The sequence below is a fragment of the Carlito syrichta genome, unplaced genomic scaffold (genome assembly GCF_000164805.1).
Source record: "Carlito syrichta isolate Samal-C Ts95f unplaced genomic scaffold, Tarsius_syrichta-2.0.1 Scaffold316362, whole genome shotgun sequence".
Taxonomy (NCBI): Eukaryota; Metazoa; Chordata; class Mammalia; order Primates; family Tarsiidae; genus Carlito; species Carlito syrichta.
The window spans coordinates 594,791-615,559 of record NW_007260458.1 but is presented as its reverse complement, the minus strand read 5'-3'; the positions used below and the strand labels follow the sequence as shown (position 1 = coordinate 615,559).

Here is a 20,769-nt window from a genome sequence, read left to right as displayed (position 1 = left end):
CCTGTTGGGCTCAGGCAATCCTTCTGCTTTAGCCTTTCAAGTAGCTGGAACTACAGGCATGCACCACCACGCCCAGCTAATTTTTTTTTATTTATTGTAGAGATGAGGTCTCGCCAAGTTGCCCAGGCTGGTCTTGAACCCCTGAGCTCAGGCAGTCATCTTGCTTCCGCCTCCCAAAGTGCTAGGATTACAGGCATGAGCCAAAACTTATGATGGCCAGGAAATAACACACTGTATGTGGAAGAAATGTAGGCCCAGATAATAAAGTGAGAGTAAAAAATAGTTTAAAGCAAATTGCCAAATTTTAAGGTATTTATTAATGAACATAAGAGCTGAGTTAAAAGGTCTGTCTTTATTAGCTATTTATTTCCCCATCAGTAATATGAAAAGGAAAACAATAAAACCATACCTTGGCACCTCTGGGGCATGGAATCCTTGGAAAATAAATCCAAGGATTAGAAGAATGAGTCCATTAAAACTTGAATTTTTGAATTTATGAATTTTCTTAGTGGTGAAGTACAACAGGACATGTTCTACTGTTTTACTGATACATAATTAAAACCCAAACATTAAGCAAATCTTCTTGAGTTATGCACCATCAGAAATGCTTCAGGAACATTAAATGCCACTTGTCTGGCAGAAGGATTAAACACTGAAAAACCTAAAACATAATTTCCTGCCATTATTATATGCTTTGTTTTCCCTGCCTAGCACAAAATAAACGCTGTGTTCCCCTCCACAGAAGAAAAACCCCAGCCATAGCAAGTGCACACATTCATCCAATCAGATGCCAGGGAACAGGTGGAACTACATGGTTTCTAGCTACTTTCTTGTGGATGAAACAATTCATTTTGCATATCCTTCAACTGGTCAAGTGACATCAGCCCAGTGATTCTTAAAGCCAGAGTTAAGTGCTGACTCATTTAAGATATACACAGAGACTGCAGGATTCAGGGAGGCACTGTTTATTCCCAAGTAAAAAAGAAACTATTGCATCTACATTAGCATCCTATGTTTTGATATTTTGCTTAATAAATCCAATTCTCCTGTCACTGTATACACTGACACACTAGCTTTTCTGAGAGTGAGGATGACAACGCATACCGTCACTGATCATTTCTTAACCCTTGGTTGGCCTGAGGCTTTTTGCAGTCATCCAGGATGCTTTCGTTTCCTATCTCTTGGTTGTATCTACATTGTGTTTTTTACTTCTTCTTTTTCTAAAGAAAACTGCTCTGGGACAAACCAGGAATTAGGGGGAAAAATTTCAAAAATGAGGGAGGTAGGCGAGGTTCAAAGCAGTCTCCTCTCATTCTGCCTCAGGGCATTTTTCCATAAGCCATAAGGACCAGTGATTTATTTGATCCATGGCAATTTAAGTGGAAAGCATCCATTTCAAAGTAAAAACCACGTGAGAATATTCAGTGGGTGTATAAAAACTACAGATAAATATTAGGAACATACGTTTCAATTTACAACAGAGGCAGTTTGTTTCAGTTGTGTGAAGAATTTGAAATATTTATCTACAATTATGCTCTTAAAATAATACAGGAGAAGCTCTTTTTGAGGTAATGCCCAGGGACTGAAATCTTAGTTCTGTACTCAACTGACTTATCTCTAGACACCCCGCAGCTTACTGATAAATCTGTGAGCAGGAGTAGATTAAAAGAAATGGGGAGACTCCAAAGAGAAATATGAATCTCTGGATAATCCTCAGTGTATGAACAGCACAAAGAAAATGTAGAATTCAAAATACTGGAAGCATTCCAATAAACAAAAAACTGTTCTAAAAAGGTTTTTCAAAAGTGATTATTACAGAAATTTACTACAATAATTGAAGAATAATTTGCTACGGTACTCAGTATGTGAGAAGATGTCAAGTATCAGGCTGTGGTTCAATCTTTGTAAAGGAACAGACAGTATCATTCATAAAAGAGAATTGTTGTGACTTGTAGCGGCATCATAGACAGCATGCAGTTAAGGTAAGAATCTGGGCAACTGCTAATCATCTATGTGTGTTGGATGGTAAGTGAATTTTTTTTCAGTCATTATGCTTTTTAGAAGTTAAGATTTAGCTGGGTGTGGTGGCTCACTCCTGTAATCCCAGCATTTTGGGAGGTGGAGGTGAGAGAATTGCCTGAGTCCAAGGGTTTGAGACCAGTCTGGGCAACTTGGTGAGACCTCATTTCTACAATAAATTAAAAAAAAAAAAAAATTGGCCAGTTGTAGTGGCCCACACCTGTGGTTCCAGATACTTGAAAGGCTGAGGCAGAAGGATCGCTTGAGCCCAGCAGGTCGAGACTGCAACAGAGTGAGACTCCAACTCCAAAAAAAAAAAAAGTTAAGATTTGCACTCCATACATACCATTAATTTGAGTAAGACAGGCTTCATACATTCCAGACAAATAGATATTTTATCATATAGGGTGAATTTCATCTATGCATTTTTCCTTTTTTCTGAATCATCCAGATAATGGCTGATGTCTAGGGAGGACTCAAGACTCTTGCTCCTCCTTACTACTTTCTAGGAGAAAGAGCTAGTAGAGACAGTAATGTTTAAGGACAAGTATTGAACCTTGGTGTCACAAGGGGTTAAGGTTCTCCCTTGGGATCACTCTGTTTGGATTCTCTCTTTAGAGCTTCTGGTGGGATCATCATTTTGAAGTCTCTCCTCTTCCTTCAAACTGAGGATAGGTCTCAAGTTGCTTCTCTCTTAGGAGTTGATGGTTGCCTAGGAGGGCCTGAGAAGGATATCTCAGACAAGCTTTAGGGGTAATCAGAAATCAATCAGTCTCCTCCTTCTTCCCTCTTCTCTTTTCCCTGTCTCCATTTTCTCTCCTCTTCTTTACCCAGATTCCCCTTTTTTTGACCAGAGCATGGCAGAGATTAAGGTATAGAAAAAAAAAAAAAATATATATATATCTAAGGAAGATTCTTTCAGCTCCACCCTCTCCCTTTCTGGTCCAGGTATGTAGATTTTCAGAGTTTTTTGCAAAGGAAGTCCCTGTAACTTATCTGAGGTCTGTCCTAACTTACCTGGAGACAGATATTGAATTTGGGGCCAAAACCTTAGCTTTGATTAAATGCTTTTTGGCCTGTCATGTCCTCTGTCTATATCTCTATAACCCCTGCAAAGTCTTTTAGGAGAAAGGCACAAGTAGCTATGGGAATTTGGGTATTTGGTCCTGAATCCTAGATTTCTCTCAATCTCAGTTTATCAGACACCTAGCTAATCACACTTACTATATGAAGATGCCCCACATGAAGAAAAGGCATTTGAAGTCCACAGAAAACTAAAACCAATATATTTCTATTTTACCCTCATTTTCTTTTATAATAAATATCTGAAATGAAAGTGACATCTATTTTGCTCATTTTATAAAATTAGGGCTCAGAAAAGCCATTTGTTTCACCTAAAATAATATTAAAAGTATAAGGGAGAATCCATGGTGTTTGATCTAACTGAAATTATTTCAAATAAAACAGACCCCAGGCTTTGTACTTCTAGTGAGCACACAAGGTTTCTTTTTTTTGAGTTGGAGTCTCACTCTGTCGCCCAGACTGGAATGCAGTGGCCACTCCCGGTCACCGCAGCCTCAACCTGCTGGGCTCCAGCGATCCTTCTGCCTCAGCCTTCCAAGTAGCTGGAACTACAGGCGTGCGCTACCACGCCCGGCTAATTTTTTGATTTATTGTAGAGATGAGGTCTCGCCAAGTTGCCCAGGCGGGTCTCAAACCCGCGGGCTCAGGCAATCCACTCACCTCAGTCTCCCAAAGCATGGGATTACAGGCTGAGCCACAGCACTCGGCCTTACTAGCTTTTAATAACTAAAATACCTTGGGTAGGGAGATGCCAAGTCTATTTTTAAATAGCTGACCCTATTACTGCCAGTACTTCTACCACTTCTTAGAAAAGCTAGTGTTTTGAACTTGCCACTACATGATGAAAAAAGTCACTATGTATCTTTAAAAGTCTGTGTGCTTTTATTAGAAACAGAAAGTGCTATGATATCAAAAAAAAGCAGAAAGTCACTGGGTGTGGATAGCATATGCCTGTAATCCCAGCTACTTGGCAGGAAGATCACTTGAGCCCAGGAGTTCGAGACCAGCCTGGGCAACTTGGTGAGACCTTAGTGAGACCAAGGCAAACATAGTGAGATCCCATCTAAAAAAAGAAAAAAGAAAGAAAAAGATGAAGTTCTTATTTACGAGAATCCTCCAAGTGGACATTTATACAATTTTATCCTATCTCACAAGTCTTATCCCTTGTAATATTCCCTAACACTTTTTTTCCCATGAATATAATTTATACCTATTACCATCCTTTATAGAATATCAAGAACCTTCATTTTCCCACGTTGGCTTCATTATTCTTCCTCCTTCTGTACCCACTGCACTTTATTTATATTGTAGCAATTTTTTTGAGAAGGATGTATACAAATGTCTACCTTTGTAGCAGTGTAAATACCTTTAGGGAGGAACTCAGGTCTTTGTGCCATCAGAATTTAGAAGAGTGGCTATAACAGGTGCAAAATAAGTGGGTATAATGAATGAATGAGTGCATTATTTTGCCTCTGCAAATATTCCCTAAGCCCCTTTAATTTGTATCCCTCTTCATACCTATTAGTGTTGTGAGCCTAGTCAATATTCAGTAAATACATATTGATTTATCCATAGGTTCATAGCAAAAACTTTATTAAACAGAATTCCCCCATCTTGATATTCTTCAAGAATATCAAGAATCCTAAGATTTTTTTTTTAAGGCAAAATCAAACTATAAATATGTCAAGGATGCTAGAAAAGAGATTTATATGTTGAACTTAAACTAAATTCCTTCTAATTCTTTTCCAATTCTGAAAATCTATTATTTTTATTTTTTTTAAAGAAATTTAACTGTGCAAGACTACAACCTTCAAGGATAAGAATAAGCCAGTCTCAAAAAAAAAAAAAAAAAAGAATAAACCAGTCTTCTGAAAATATCACCATTATTCAAAAAAACACTAAATTTTAAGTGACCACTGAAAACAATCCCCAAGAGACTAAGGCATAACATAGGTAATGAAAATAAGCAAAATTCATTTGGAAATTGGTTGTTTAGAATTTAAAAAACCCTAATTTTCCACAAGACAACATGCAGGTTACTAGACTCCCAGGGTAGCTCATAAAATCAAATCCCTAGGTATAAGGTTAAGTACTAATACTGTTGCAGGACTTAATCACAACAAATTGGTTTTAGCTAAATTAATAAAATATTTAAACTTATTTATTCATTTCTTTGCATTGGTGATTTATGTGGTCCCAGGTCCCCAGCTACTCTAAGATTAAGTTCTTTATCCTAATTGAGAAGTCAGATGTACAGCAGGACATTAAATCTAAGACACCTGACACTTGTGGGCGCACAGGTGCTTCAGGACACTGGCTGGTGCTCGGTTTGGACCAGTGCTTGTCTCAAGCCTTACAAAGTGGATCCAAGCAAGAAAAGACTGAAAGGGGTCATTCCCCTCATGTCCTCTCTCTGCCTACCATGGTGGTCTCTTCCATCACCTCTGTGTGGAATGTTACTGCTGCAGACAGCCACATGGCTCCCTCTCTCAGTTCCTTTTGTGTGGCCCCACATGTCACCTTTTCAAAGCAGAATTCCTTGTCTACCCTGTTTAGAAGTAGGACCCGACACCCTCTCTCCTTACAATGCTTTTTTTTTTTTTTTAAAGCACTTGTATCTGACATTGTATTTGAAATGTTTTTGTTTGTTTGTGGGCAGGGATTTTGTCATTTTTTTCACTGTCCAACCCCAGTGCCTAAAACTATTATACATAAAGAACAAACGGTTCTTATGACATACAGATTGTCCTTCTATCCTCCCTGGCACTAGGCCACTCAGTTTCTGGAAGGGTATCTCTAGTAATAGGAAACTCACTACCTAACATGGCATTCTCAGAAAGTTACTGGCTTACTGAAAGTTTGGGTTAACATGGCATTCTCAGAAAGTTACTGGTTTATTGAAAGTTTGGGTTTGTATGAGTCAAAATATTCCTTCCTAAAACTTCTATTGGTTCCATTTGGTCTTCTAGAACATACGGGATGAGTTGAAGCCATTTAAGCTTTTCACATGACAGTCATTCATGTGTCTGCTGTCTGTTCTCAAACCACTTCAATCTTTTCAACTTGAAGGTAAACATCTTGTCAGCCAGGCCTCATACGATATTTTTTAGTCCCTCTCCTCTACTGTTCACTGTCTCCTAAATTGTGATGTAAAATACCCAGAAATGAACATAGTGTCTCTGTAATTCAAAGGTCTCAGCCCCTTTCCAAGGACATCAGATGCTCATTGTATACTAGCACATGGCTAAAATGTGTCATCTACGCTTCATTCTCTCATCCTTTCTTTCCGCAAAAATGCATTCTTTTGAGCACCGACTTACACATGCCTGCTACTAATCTCCATTCTGGGAATGCAGGAATGAACCCTATAGATGAGGTCTGGCCTTATGGAGTTGATATTACTGCAAATTAGGCGTAATTCTTCCCACTAGATTTTTGTTTTTTAAACAAAGGGATGATAAATCTCAGAGCTAAAAATTTTCCTACTTGTGAAATGTACAGTTAAGAAATGCCCTACTTGTGAAATACAAAGAAATATTTACAAAGAGACTTAGAAGTTTACAATTGGGCAAAAGGGATGAGAGATTTGGATGGAACATCTGACTTATATTCCATAAAGGAAATTAGAAGAAATTACTTCCTAGAATAGAGGTAATGGGGAGGGGTCGGGAGAGGGGAACCTCAGGGGCAGAGGGGTGAATTGTCCATACTCCTCAAAGCATAGTATTATCAGCATCAGTTTATACAAAACCCTGCCCCCTTCTTCCTCTTCCCTCCTCCTCCTCTTCCTCCTTCCTCTTCTCTCTTTCTCTTTCCTTCACACCTTAAGCCATTCTATTCCCCTACATGACCATAAGTCAACATTCCTCATAAAATTTTGGAATGCTTATAAAGTTTCTCAAAAAATCTAATTGAAATTTTGTTACTAGTGCTTTGAACGTATAAAATAATTGACAGAGACCAGACATTTTCAAAATGTCATTTCTGTGCCATCCAAAAACATGAAATGCCTTTCCATTTATTCAAATTGTCTTATAGGTCATTTATATCTCAGGCATTTATAAATTTTCTATGAATCTTGTGTATTCCTGGTTAGCTTAATTCCCAGATACTTGACAGTTTTGTTGCTATTTTGAATGGTACCTTATTTTTTGTTAAATCTTTTTGTCGGTATGCATCTTTTAAGTTGGAAGTATTTTAATTCATATTTCTAAAAGTGGATAAAACCAATATTACTGCATTAAGTTTTTTTTTTTTTACCATATGAAGGCAAGATGTTCTCAAACAATAGACATTATGAAACAAACATAATCCGCCAAATGCAGGATTTTACAAAGGAAAACAGTAGCATAGGAGAAGGAGCAACACTCATTTACATCAAACAGAAGACTCCAGATATAAACTAGAAATATACTAGCCTACGATTAAAATGCAGTTCTAATGTTAGCCGCATCCTCTTCATAGAGCCCCTGTATATAGGCTAAAGGACCCAAATATTATGAATGCTCTCAGGGAAATGGGAAAGACAGGATTTTGAAGGGAAGAAAGTAAAGGCAGGAAATGGTCGGGTAGGTCTGTTTGCCTGATATGATTAGAGGATTGAGGAGGATTTTCAGGTCCAGGGTCCTGATTAGAAGTACAAGGCCTGACCGGGCACAGTGGCTCACACCTATAATCCTAGCACTTTGGGAGGCTGAAGCAAGAGGGTTGCTTTACTCCATGAGTTCAAGACTAGCCTGGAAATCATAGTGATAGTGAGACCAGACATTTTCGAAATGTCTGGTCTTTCTACAAAAAAATTCAACAAATTAGGCAGGCATGGTGGAGGATTGCCTGAGCCCAGTATCACCTGAGACTGTGATGAGTCATGATTGTGCCACTGTACTCCAGCCTGGGTAACAGCTTGAGACCCCGACTCAAAAAAACCCCCAAAAAACAAAAAACAAAGCTACCCCCTCCATGTCATGGTATACTTATTTAATATACACTTTAAAATAGAGGTTTTGAATGATTCACCCATGATCTACAGTGGAGGCTAAATATACAGTAAATTTCATTTGCTTCACATAGAAAAATAACTGCTTTGTTATTTGGAGAAAAAGGTATATTATTAAACAATCAATAGGCAGCAAGATCATAACAATCCATAACAGTGAGATAAAAGGAAAAGTTCCCCATCCATTGACTGGCATTGGATAGTATCAGATGATTTAAGAAGAGCATTCAGATTCATGCCCTGTATTAAACCCAAGAGGGTGAGGTGAAAGGCACTCATATATCATTCTTGTGGCCAGGAATTCACTGCATATAAAATTGTCAAGGTGATAGATGACAAAAAGTAAAGTTTTAGGAAGATCAAAAGTATCAGCTTGAATAAACCACCATAAACATGGAGGTCCCGACTAAGGCATACTTTTGTTAGTAGATGGAACAGGGGTTTTGAAATAGTGTTTCCCTCACAGCATTCACCCTCCTCCCTACAGAGATGAGAAAGGTTGCTCTTGAAAATTAGTTTCAGCATCTAAATAATTTTTGTTTTGTATTCTCCAAAGACCCTAGTAGAATGATGATGTGCAGTGTGTGTACAGAAATTTTATGTGGAGGAACATGAGGCCCAATCAGGCCAGCATCAATGAGGTAAATTGGGTAAACTATTTTGAGGAAGAAAATGTCAGAATGAGATTACAAGACTTGCAAAGGCTGAATAGACTCTGGCTGACCCAAAGTGGCTTGCAGTCAAAGTCAACCATCAACCAATCAGAACAACCTAATTTGCATGGCAAAAACCCAAATGCATGATGGGAATCCTAAAACAAACCCTAGCCTAGAGAGAGTCAAACTCTACTGGGAGGAACCTCAGGCCACTATCTCTCTGCAGGAGACAACATGCAGTCAGTCTTGCTGTTGGTCCTGGTTGTTGAGTCAGTCACAATGTACCTTTCCTTTAATAAATCTATCTCTCTTAATTCACAATTGTCTTGGATGAATACTTTCATCCTCCCCCAACTCCAGCCATACCATGCCATTCCATACCCAGCCTGCCATGCATGAACTTTATACAACATATCTGAGATGAGGTCTGCATTTTAAGCCTATCTGTAGTTCTGTTATTTTATCAGTATTCTGAATTTAAACCTTAAACAATGGCCTAATCTGAGTAAAAATTTCTGTTATTCAAGTTTGGCTGAAGAAAAAGATTTACTAGGTAGTATGGGGCAGAGGATTGCAGGAAGAGGGTAGAAACAAGAATTTAGGGCACATTATCAAAGTAGACTCCTCTAAAACACTGTGGAATCACTGTGGGTTGCCTGTACTTTCCAGTGAACTGCCTGTGAGCATTTTCACCCAAAGGCCACTTGCCATGGAGCTGACGGGTTGGTGGCTCTAAATCAGAGAAGTCAAAAGTGGGTATCAACTCTACCAACAAGCTCAGATGTCCCAAACTCTGAGAGTATGATTCTGTTGGCCACTTGGTCACTTTTTCCTGGTGACTGAGCTGAGTCTTCAGAGTTTTTGTTTTGTTTTGTTTCCAGACAAGCTTTATACAGAGATTTTTTTTTTTTGTAAGTGGTCTGAAGTCATTGAAATCATTCTCTTGTTTTTTTTTTTGGTTTTTTTAATTTTTCTTTTTCCACAATTGAGAAAGCAGGAAATGTGTTTCCTATGCAACAATGACAAGGCAGGTCCCCTAAGACTTCCAGGGGGCTTGCATCTTCCGGTTGCTGTTTCTGGTTTCTAACTGCTAACACTATATTTGGTAACAGCCTGCCTGTGAGCTGTTTTGGATTTGGTCATAATAAGATAACCTGGAATCACTGAGCAGAGATGTAAAACAATCTTATTTTTCCAGGAAGCAACATGTTGACCTCTCAGAATTTGGCCTATTTTATTGAGTGTGTTAAGTTTTTGAATAGTGTTGTTTATAGCACAAAATTAGGTGTTTATACTCTTGGTCTTTAAGGGTATATGACTGTACAGGAATAGGATAAGTACACTCCCACACTCTGCTGGTTTATAATGAGTTTATATTTGTTTCTTTTGTGGATTGATGTAATCTAAGGAATGCTCTTTATACATGTTCTTATTCCATGACAGCCTTGAAAATAGCTACTTTCTCAGAAATGAATAAATATTTGTTAAGACAAGTAACACAAGAGTAACAATTCTCATCCTTTTACATCAGGAAAAGAAAGAATCAGCGTGTCTTTGATAGATAATAACCCTTTCCCTTCCCTAGCATTTTTAAAAACTGAATAGAGTTAAGCCTGTATGGACACAATCTTTTAGGGGTAAGCCTGTTACTTGCCACCGAAAAAAAGTGCCTCAAAAAACTGTTGGATTGCTCTTTTGTCATCAATGAGTACTTTTCCAATCCTACCCTAGATTTTGCTTTATCATGTTTTCAAATCCAGGAGTTACCTGCTCTGTAAATAAAACCAGAAAAAATGACTGCACTTGCATTTTACAAAGGGAGAATCAAGGCATAAAAATGTATTTTATCCATTTTAATATCACTTTTTAAGTGAAAAAGTAATTTGAGCTTCTCAGAGAACGCTTTGTTTATAAAATCATTAGTCATTAAGCCAGTTTTAATGGATTTGCATAGAAGAGCTAAAATAAGAGCTCAAATTCCTCCCCTAAGGAACATTACTTTCATTTGTAATGTGGATCCTGGATGGTTGTACTTTAATAATTTATGCTATATATTATTTCCTGTTTCTTTAATACTTACTATAGGCTAGAAGTTATTCTTTTTTGTATAGTAGGTATGTAAAAAAATCTAATCTGTAATTCAGAAAATTGATACTTTTTATAACTTTCTATTTTCTCTCCTAGTCATTTTGTACTCATTTAAATGATAAAAATCTTGTTTTACAAACCAAACTTTGGCCACACACTGTGCAATCGTGATGATTCCATAATATTCGATAGCAGCATGCATAGGGGTGACAGGCACATCCTGGAGAGTTAGCCTGAGATTTGAACCCTGGCTGTATCCCTCTTGCCACTGGGGCCTAACTTCCTATACTTCAGAATTCTCATCTGAAAAATGGGACTAACTACTTTCACTGGTTCATTCTGGGAATTAAAAAAAAGTACATACAGATTCTACAGGGTCCCGTACCAGTGTGACTCAATGGAAGTGTTATTAGCATTCGGAATACAACAAATCTGTGGTGTGGGACTGTGCCACCCCTGGCACGCTGTTTAAAATCCCTAACCCCATCCCCTAAAATGCTATCTGCACCCTCTAGCCACTGTGCTGGTCAATGAAGGTTTGGTGAAATAATCATACTAAATCTGCTATTTATGCTCATTTTTCCCTTTCATTCCTCTTTTTAAAAATATATGTTTTGGTTTTGTATACTCATTCTTTGAGACTTTACTCAATGACCTCCTTTTCAAGTCCCTGCTTTCTAGTGGCTGTGATGACAACATCATCATACTTCATGCTCCTTGAGGCCCGATCAGGGAGCTTACTACACATGGGAAGTCATGGCTGAAGTATTTCTATGGTCTTTCAACTATTAGCACCCTGAGGGTATGGGCTTCACAATTTGGCTGTCAGTGTCTAGGGCTCCACACAGTGCCTGATATGTTGCTGGTGCTCAGGGGTGTTTATTGAATTGAACAATCCACCCCATGTGAATTCTGAGCCCTGCAGCCTTCATATTCTGATGCAATATTCCTTGGGGCATCTTACTTTTCCTCAGAACCTTGGCGTCTCAGACTCACCTCCTGTACTCGGTCAACTGGCATCAGATTTCTTTGTAAAGACTGTGGAAAAGAAACAGGCCTATGTGTGAGGAGCCAGGGTTAGGGAACTCATCTGAGGAGTGGGTCCTGAGGGGAGGCCCCAAAGGTGGGCAGGAAGGAGCTCCAGGGCTCTGGACAGGAAAGAAACATGGCAGGGCTGTGATGATTCAGACCACCGTATAGGAGAAGAGGTTTATGTTGTGCTTGAATCCCCTCCCAAACTCGCTGCAGGCACGCTTCTTCAGTGACACTCATTAAAGACATGTCCATAGGTGCACGCTTGTTTTCATTCAGTGTGTTCCAAGTTAACTAATAGGTTTTCTGCATCTTTTCTCTTTTCTGCACTTCATCTTGCCATGGAATACATAAACAAGAGAAACGATTCCGTGTGCTTGTGAGGCAGATGTGAAGCAGTGCTGTGAACCCCGGCATAGTAACAAAGACAGAATTCTAGTCCTCAGGATGATCTATAACACCTCTCTCTTTTTCCCTCACTGACCATCCCAAATCTTTGCCCTTCTCCTTAAGGTCCCCTACTCCACAGCCTTCCTTATTGCCACTTCCTGCTACCTCCTCCCTCACCCTCACAGTGTCTCAGCAGATGCGTTGCTTTCTCCATCACAGAGAAATCAGAAGCCATATGCATACACCCCATTTTTCTGTCTCCCTTCCAAATAAAATGCACCCCCCCCACCCACCCAGATCAAGGGTCATCCTTCCATCTGGTTCCTGGCTCCATCACTCCTTCCTCCTAAGAATTACCATTGACCAGGCTCGGTGGCTCAGCCTGTAATCTCAGCGCTTTGGGAGGCCAAGGTGAGTGGATTGCCTGAGCCCGCGGGATCGAGATCCGCCTGGGCAACTTGGCGAGACCTCATCTCTACAATAAAAAAAAAAAAAATTAGCTGGGTGTGGTAGCACACGCCTGTAGTTCCAGCTACTCGGAAGGCTGAGGCAGAAGGATCGCCGGAGCCCAGCAGGTTGAGGTTGCAGTGGCCGGGAGCGGCCACTGCACTCCAGTCTGGGTAACAGAGTGAGACTCCAACTCAAAAAAAAAAATTACCATTTATCACTAATCCTAAACTCCTCAGTCGTAGATCCAACTGATCACTTACTATCTCCATGTGGTTACTAAACCCACCGGGGGTGCCAAAAAAATGTATACAAATTTTAAGCGATGTTATCTATGTATTACTTTTCAAAGTTGAATTGAATTATGGTAGCAATGTATTTGCCATTCACTCGAAAGATGGTGTTAATCAAGGGAATGCTAGCATCACCATGCAATGGGCAAGACAGTCAAGAAAATGGTGGAAGTATGGTGAGAATTTGCCAGGACAACGGATTGGACGAAGAGCTGTGGTTGTTTCCCCCGTGTTCTCCTGATGTAACATCCCTTATCTTAGACCTGTAGGGGACCTTAAAGGATGTGGTGTGCTGTAGAAAATGGTAAACATTGGTCGTACTTCAGGAAGAAATTGAAATGGCATGCGCAATATTGCAAGAAGTCACTTTGGTTAACATTGCTCAAGCAATGTTCATCATCATCAGAAGTGTCTGGATGCTGGGCTACCCCCTCGGATCGCCTCCCACTGTGGGGGCTTTTCTGTCCTCTCAATAAACCCTGCTTTCTCACAAAAAAGAAGAAGAAGAAGTGTCTGGATGCTGATAGTAACCACTTTGAGCACCTCTTGTAATTGCAGACATCAAACACGACTTGTATTCATCTTTTGTTATTGGTGTATATTATTACAATTTTAATACAGGTTTTTCCTTTCTAAAATGTGTATACCTTTTTTTTTTTTGGCACCCTCTGTATATCTAAAACTCAATATGTTCAAGAATAAACTTTTCCAGTTGCTCAGGCCTAAAATTCTTAGCATTATCCTTAATTTCTCCTTTTCTCCCATATTTCACACTCAATCTTTCAGCAATCTTGATGGTTTCTCCTTCAAAATATACCCAGAACTGCTGCTTCCACGCCAGTCCAAACCATCTAATCATCTCTTGTCTGGATGATTGTACTCACCTTCCAAATAATCTCCCGCTTCCACCCTGACTCCCTACAACGTATTCAAAAGCTGGGTTGGTCGTGTGAAATCATAAGTCCAATCACAACCATCCTCTGTTCAAATCCTCCAAACATGTCCCGTCTCACTCAGAGCAAAGCCAAACCTTTCAGTGGTCCACAAGGCCCTCCATGACTGGGCACCCCCAATGCCATGACCTTCCCTTCTGCTGTTTTTCTCCTCACTCACATTGTTGCAGCATACTGGTCTCCTGGCCTCTCCTCATGCCAGAGATATCCTTGCTTCAGGCCTATAACATCATCAGGGCTCCTTCTAGGTTCATCTTAACATTCAGATTTATAAGAGGATCATCAACCTCATTTGGTACCAGAATCACTTAGAAAGTTCAGGATTGGAGTCACCAGCAAGGCAGCAACAGGCTTCCCCTCTTTGGGAAAACCTTTACAACTATCCACCTAGTAGTCCACACTACTGCCTCCCCAAGCTTCTCCATCCCCATACCATCTTGGGTGCAAGAAAAGATGTCTAATTTAGGTAGGACTTACCCTGGCTTAAAAGTCTTATGCCCCAAAGGACCCAATATCTCTTGTTACTCAAAAGGTGTATCTTCCATGTGTCAAGGATCATGCTTATAAGTGTCGCCAAAATCACTTGATACGCCCGGTGAAACCAGGCATTTATCACTCTCCCAGTCCAGATGCAGTTGACCAATCAGTGGTCATTTATGCTTAAGCAGTGTTGCCTAGTAACACAGTTAACATTCTACCTTTGTCAGGTCTCCAGGGAAACAGAGCTGGAAAGCTGAGAACATAAAAAAAGTTAAACCCTTCTGCAGAAAAGGAAGGGTCCTGTTAACCCTTTGCTCTTGCTGGTCCCTCTGTCTGGAAGCTTTTGTCCAAGAGATCTGTGTGGCCTTTTCCACACCTCCTTTAATTCCTTGGCCAAAGGTCACTTTCCCAATGAGACCTTCCCAGGCCATCCTATCTGAGAATTGTAATTCTTATCTGACCTGCTGGAATCTTCTACCATCTTTGTATGCTTTGTTTTTATTTTTTCCATTGTCCTTATCATTTTCTAATATATGTAGTTTACTAATTGATCTTGCTTACTTCTTCCCCTCATAGAATTTAAGCTGCAAAAATGCTGGGGGTTTTGTCTTTTATTTTTCCCTCATTGATAATTCTTGGGAGAACAGTGCCTGACATATAGTAGGTTCTTTAACAACTATTTGTTTTATTTAGGAGGGAATGTTTGCCTTTTCTTCACATGCTGACTTCCCATTGGGCATCCTCTTTTGGGTGGGTGACTGTGGGATGCGGGAGGGATGTTTTCAGTGGCTAAATAAAAGACACTATAGTGTGAGGGATTAAGAACAAAGTCTTTGGAACCAAATTGCCTGGGTTTGAATGAGGGCTTTGCCTCTCACCTTGGGAAGTCTTCTTAACCTCTCTGTGCCTCAGTGTCTCATTTATAAGTGGAAATGATAATAATAGTCCCTAGACCTTAAAGTTGCCATGAGAATAAAATGAGTTAAAAAATTCGTTGTGTTCAAAAGAGTTCCTGGCATACAAAAGGCTTTATGTGTTAATAACTATTAAAACTAACTTTCAAAAGGCCTTTATTGCACCGGACACAGTGGCTCATGCCTAGAATCCCAGCACTTTGGGAGGCTGAGGTAAGAGGATTGCCTGAGCCCACGGGTTCAAGACCAGCCTGGGCAACTTGGCGAGAACTCATCTCTACAATAAATAAACAAATAAATTAGTCAGGCATGGTGGTGTATGCCTGCCTGTAGTTCCAGCTAATTGGAAGGCTGAGGCAGAAGGATCATTGAGCCCAGCAGGTCAAGGCTGCAGTCACCAAGAGCGTGCCACTGCCCTCCAACCTGGGTGACAGAGTGAGACTCCAACTCAAAAAAAAAGGCCTCTATTTTTACTTTATACCACTTCTAGCTGTTTCTCTCTCCTCCTGCCTCCTCTTCCAGCTGATCTACTTGAAAGTCATATCTACCCCACAGCCTCTATTGGATTTCTCATGACCTGGTTGCTACTTTTCTCTCCTTAGTGTGAGTTAGTTGAGTGGTGCCTCCCTTAGCCTCAGCTTCCTTTGACATCTGACGCACTCCCTTCTCCTGGTTTACACCTGTCCTTACCGCTTCCCCTCCTCAGTCTTCTTCGGGTGCTCCCCTTCTCCTCCATTCACTCTTCAATGTGATTCCCGACACTGCCTCAGTTACCACATTCTCCCTGTGATTCCATCCATAAGCATGGCACCAGCTCTCATACTGACACTCAATGTGTACCAGTTCTATAGTTTCCCAAAAATGTCATATTCTCACATCCATGGCTTAGAGCTTTCCTTCCTATTCTTGGTACCTTCTTCCACCCCCAGCTTCCTGTACCTGACTAACTTCAGCTGGTTCTCCAAGTTTTAATTCAACTATCATCACCTTTTCTCTTGTTCCCAAGTCAAATTGAGTTCCCTCCTCAGCACTTCCTCAGTGCTCTGTGGATGCTTCTATCAGAGTCTAACAAATTTTGAGTGCTAGTCTATTCAGTTCTTCCCTAGAAATGAAAGACTTATGGCAATCTATGTCCTCAAAGTATGGTGTCTGGCACATAGCAGGTATGCAAAAAAAAAAAAAAAAAAATCTGGATTCAATATATGAATACACAGCATCTATAGAGAATCAATTTTGACTGGGTTACTTAATTCAGAAATAACCATTGGATAAAATAATGATATCTCATTAAAATGTTAGTTCTGCCAGGCGTGGTGGCTCATGCCTGTAGTCTCAGCACTTTGGGAGGTAGAGGCGAGAGGATTGCCTGAGCCTTTAGGTTCAAGACCAGCCTTGGCAACATGGTGAGATCTCATCTCTACAATAAATAAAAAAATTAGCTGGTGGTGGTACACACCTGTAATTCCAGCTACTTGGAAGGCTGAGGCAGAGGGATTGCCTGAGTTCAGCAGGTCGAGGCTGTGGTGGCTGCGAGCAATGTACCACTGCACTCCAGCCTGGGCGACAGAGTGAGATGCCAACTCAAAAAAAAAAGAAAAATATGTTAGTTCTTTCAAAAAATCTTTTCAGGGGCAAGCATAAAAGGTGAGGAAAAGCAAAAAGTTCAATTGTGACAATATAAATGGCACTGGCTACATGCAATATTTCACATAAAGCCAATTTTGAAACATAAGTGACCCTGTTGGTGTTAGTGATGTCAAGTCTTACTTGAGTACAGTCAACTGGTCTCTGGTCTCACTGGAATCTTAAAAGTACCATATTTACCTTATAAGAAAAGTTTAGTAACTAAGTGTTTCAGGCTTTCTGCCATGATTACAAATGCCACTTACAAACAGAGAAGAGTAACTGATATTTACATGGTCAAAAACCACACAGCCAGCTCTCTGAGGAGGCTTCATTGACCTGGTGTCTTGCTCTGGCTCCAACTTTGCCGTGGGTCTAGGCACCTACCTGTAAAGTGCATCCAAATACGCCGATCATGAGCATGGCCACCGAGAGGTAATCAGTAAACACATCCCACCATGGCTTCAGCACCCGGAAGGCAGGCTGCTGCTCAGAGAACTGCCGGAATTCTGTCACTGGAATCATGTTTCTGAGAAAGGAGAGAGTACTGGTGAATTCATTTATCTTCAAGCACAACATACTGCAACCAGCATTTGACATGCGACTCTAATCCATCAGAGCAGAGGTTTGAATTCATGCAGGAGCTGTCAAAGCACATCAGTGTTTCAATGAGCCATTGAATAAAACCAATAGTTGAGGAAATAAGGAGACCTATATGGAAAAGGCAAGCATCTTCACTGAATTGCTGTCTAATAATCATGTTTCCTTTGTGCTCCATGTGGGACAGACAGATCATGACTAGAACAGTTGCCAAGTCTCAGTTATTTCCAGGACCCTCACTTCTCTCTCTTTTTTTTTTTTGAGTTGGAGTCTCACTCTGTCACCCAGACTGGAGTGCAGTGGCCGCTCCCGGCCACCACAGCCTCGACCTGCTGGGCTCCAGTGATCCTTCCGCCTCAGCCTTCCAAGTAGCTGGAACTACAGGTGTGCGCTACCATGCCTGGCTAATTTTTTGATTTATTGTAGAGATGAGGTTTCGCCAAGTTGCCCAGGCGGGTCTCGAACCCGCGGGCTCAGGCAGTCCACTCACCTCAGCCTCCAAAAGCTCAGGATTACAGGCTGAGCCACCGAGCCCGGCTTCTCACTTCTCTTAAACACAAAGATGCCAGAAAGAATAGAGCCTATCCTTTGAAATGTTGTTGCTGTTCATCTTACTATCTTGGGTTATTTTTTAAGAGACATTTCACTATTTCAGCTTTCATTTGTGTATTCTTTACTGAGCCTTATTTGTAAGGCAGTTACTTGCTCCATTGGGAAGAAAAACAATGTTGTTACATGGTTCTTCTCTTTTAGGAGTAAAGATCTTATTGATGGTGGTGATGGGTTGGGGAGGACCTAATTTCTCTTGCTTTTTTTTGTGTCCCTATGCTTGTCTTGATTTCTTTTATCGATTTCCTGTACATTTCACATTTCACCGTGAACCCCAAACTTATCCTGATTTTCTCCTCTGGGAAATCAGTTTGCCCTGGAAACTCCTCTCTATACCTAAATGACAGAAGATAAATGAATAAGGAACATCTGAAGCTCTGGGAAAAGAGGCACATCCTTTTCTTGGTCTGTATTCTCCAATTCTCAGTCCTCACTCCCGCTACCTTTACTGTGATCCAAGACTTGAGGTAAATCAGCCTGTGATTGTGAGGAGAAATTTTCTTATCTTATGGAAAGGAATAAGGGTAGCCAACAAAGGCCAAAAAAAAGGCCAAAAAGAAAATGTATCTCCCTCTGTCTTCTTTAGATCTGATAATCTATCTCTCTATATCTGTCCTTGTTTATTTAGTCCTAATTAGGCTATATTTGCTGCCTACTTTTCCAAATCTTGTTTATTTCTTGAAACTTTCTTCCCTGATACTGAATTAAGAACTGGATAGACAATAAACACCACAGGTAAGAGCAAAGTCTCTTCTCTGATTTCATTGGTGGTTATAGCTTTGGAACTTTATTTTGTCTTGCTGGTTTATGACTTTTTCTTAAACAGTAATTTTCATTTCTTTTGGATTTGTTCCCTCACACAATGTTGAAAATTTCAACTGCCTGGTGATACTCTTTCCTATGACCTCCCTACTTGACATCTATGCAGCATTTGATATGATTTCTTCAATTTACTGAAACACAACTTTCTTTAACACCATTCTGATACCACCAGTAGGTTGCAAGCTTCTTTAGGGGAAGTTGTACGAGGAGGAGGGCCAAGAAAAACCCAGAATTATCTTTTGTAGGGTGGGCTCCTTGTTGTACAGACTTCTCCAGTTAGGTATGTGTTCTAGGAACCCATCGGCATCAGGGTACCTGCTAGCATTGTGAGAGACTGCATTCGGCTTCAGTGAATTTTTTTTAGAGATTATTTCAATGCATTTGTCCGCCTCATGATGGGTGATTTACATGAACAATGTGAGGCAGTGAAATTTTGTTCCTCAGTTTTTAACCAAAAAACAGCATGACTCTTGTTCCACCCTCCCTATTAACCCGATCTCACCCTGAGTGACTTTTTTTTTTTGTTTCCCTGGATTAAAAAAAGTCCTCAAAGGGAAACATTTTGCCAATATGGAGGAGATGAAAGAAAAAAACAACAGAAGCAGTAAAAGACATCAAAATTGACAAGTTCAAAAACTGTTTTGAACAGTAGAAAAAGCATCTGGATAGGTGTATTGCATCAAATGGAAAGTACTTTGAAGGTGACTGAAATTTAAACATGTGAGAATGAATACACAAAATTTTTAATAAATAAATTCCATTTTTTTGGATCTCTTCTTTGTATGACCTCAAAATATATGTTGCAGGCAAACCACGCAAGCTCAGTAAATGACTTTGCATATTCCTCGTGTCATTAAAATTTCCATCTAGGTCAGACTTTGATTCTTCTGACACTTTATGTCCTCTTCTCTTCTCAACGAATCATTACAGTCTCACTGCCCCAAATGTTTGCTAGCCACAGTTGTTTCAGCAGCAGTCACAAATGGCACTAACGCATGTTGACTTCCAAGTTCCGCTTCAGAAGCTCCTGTCTCATTCTATTTTGTGTCCCCATTACTTTCCATAGTGCCTACAAAACAAGAGGCTCTGAACAACAGTCTGTTGGATAAATGACTTGATAAATGCAGATGCTTATTCATGGAGCAATGCTCATCCAACTCAGATATGGGGTGACCCTAATCAGCTGCAGTGACCATGGTAGAGTTAGCAAACGACTTGTGTTGTAGTCCACTGTTCCTTGAGAGATTTGTTGTCTGTCTCTTCCATAATAAATTCTTTTGTATCTTGGAGGAAATTGGGCTTGTTTATTTGAGTGACCACTTCAGGAATAAAATCCACCAATATAGAGCAGTGGTGCTGAAACATTTTTGTCTCAGGACCCCTTGGTCTACAACATAATGAGGAGAAACCCAATGTATTTATGTTGGCTAGACCTATAAATATTTACTATATCAGAAATGAAAATCAAGACATTTTAAAGATATACAATAACTCATTAAAAATAAACTCATTACATGAGTATATATTATTGTGAAAACAAATCATATTTTCTAGAACAAAAAAATCAGTGAAAATAATGGCAGTGTTTTGTACTTTTGCAAATCCCTCTAACATCTGGCTTAATATTCTAAGCCAGAATTTTCATATCTACTTCTACGTTCATTCTATGGTGATAAGATATGTTATTTTTACTTAAATTTATGAATCAAACTTGGCTTCACAAAGACCTGTGGTTAGAAAAGGAAGGAGTGTCTTTTTAAAAAA

The 20,769-nt window shown here is 40.0% G+C and overlaps 1 protein-coding gene across 1 annotated transcript in view; it reads right to left on the bottom strand.

Annotated features, from left to right (window-relative positions):
* LRRC8C (leucine rich repeat containing 8 family member C) overlaps positions 1–17,523 on the bottom strand; it is a 35,490-nt gene extending 17,967 nt beyond the window's left edge. The window contains exon 1 of the mRNA XM_008074180.2: positions 17,362–17,523. Within this exon, the coding sequence (XP_008072371.2) occupies positions 17,362–17,499 (138 nt within the window). The 5' untranslated portion in view covers positions 17,500–17,523. The remainder of the gene's footprint in view (positions 1–17,361) is intronic.
* Between the last annotated feature and the right edge of the window lie 3,246 nt (positions 17,524–20,769).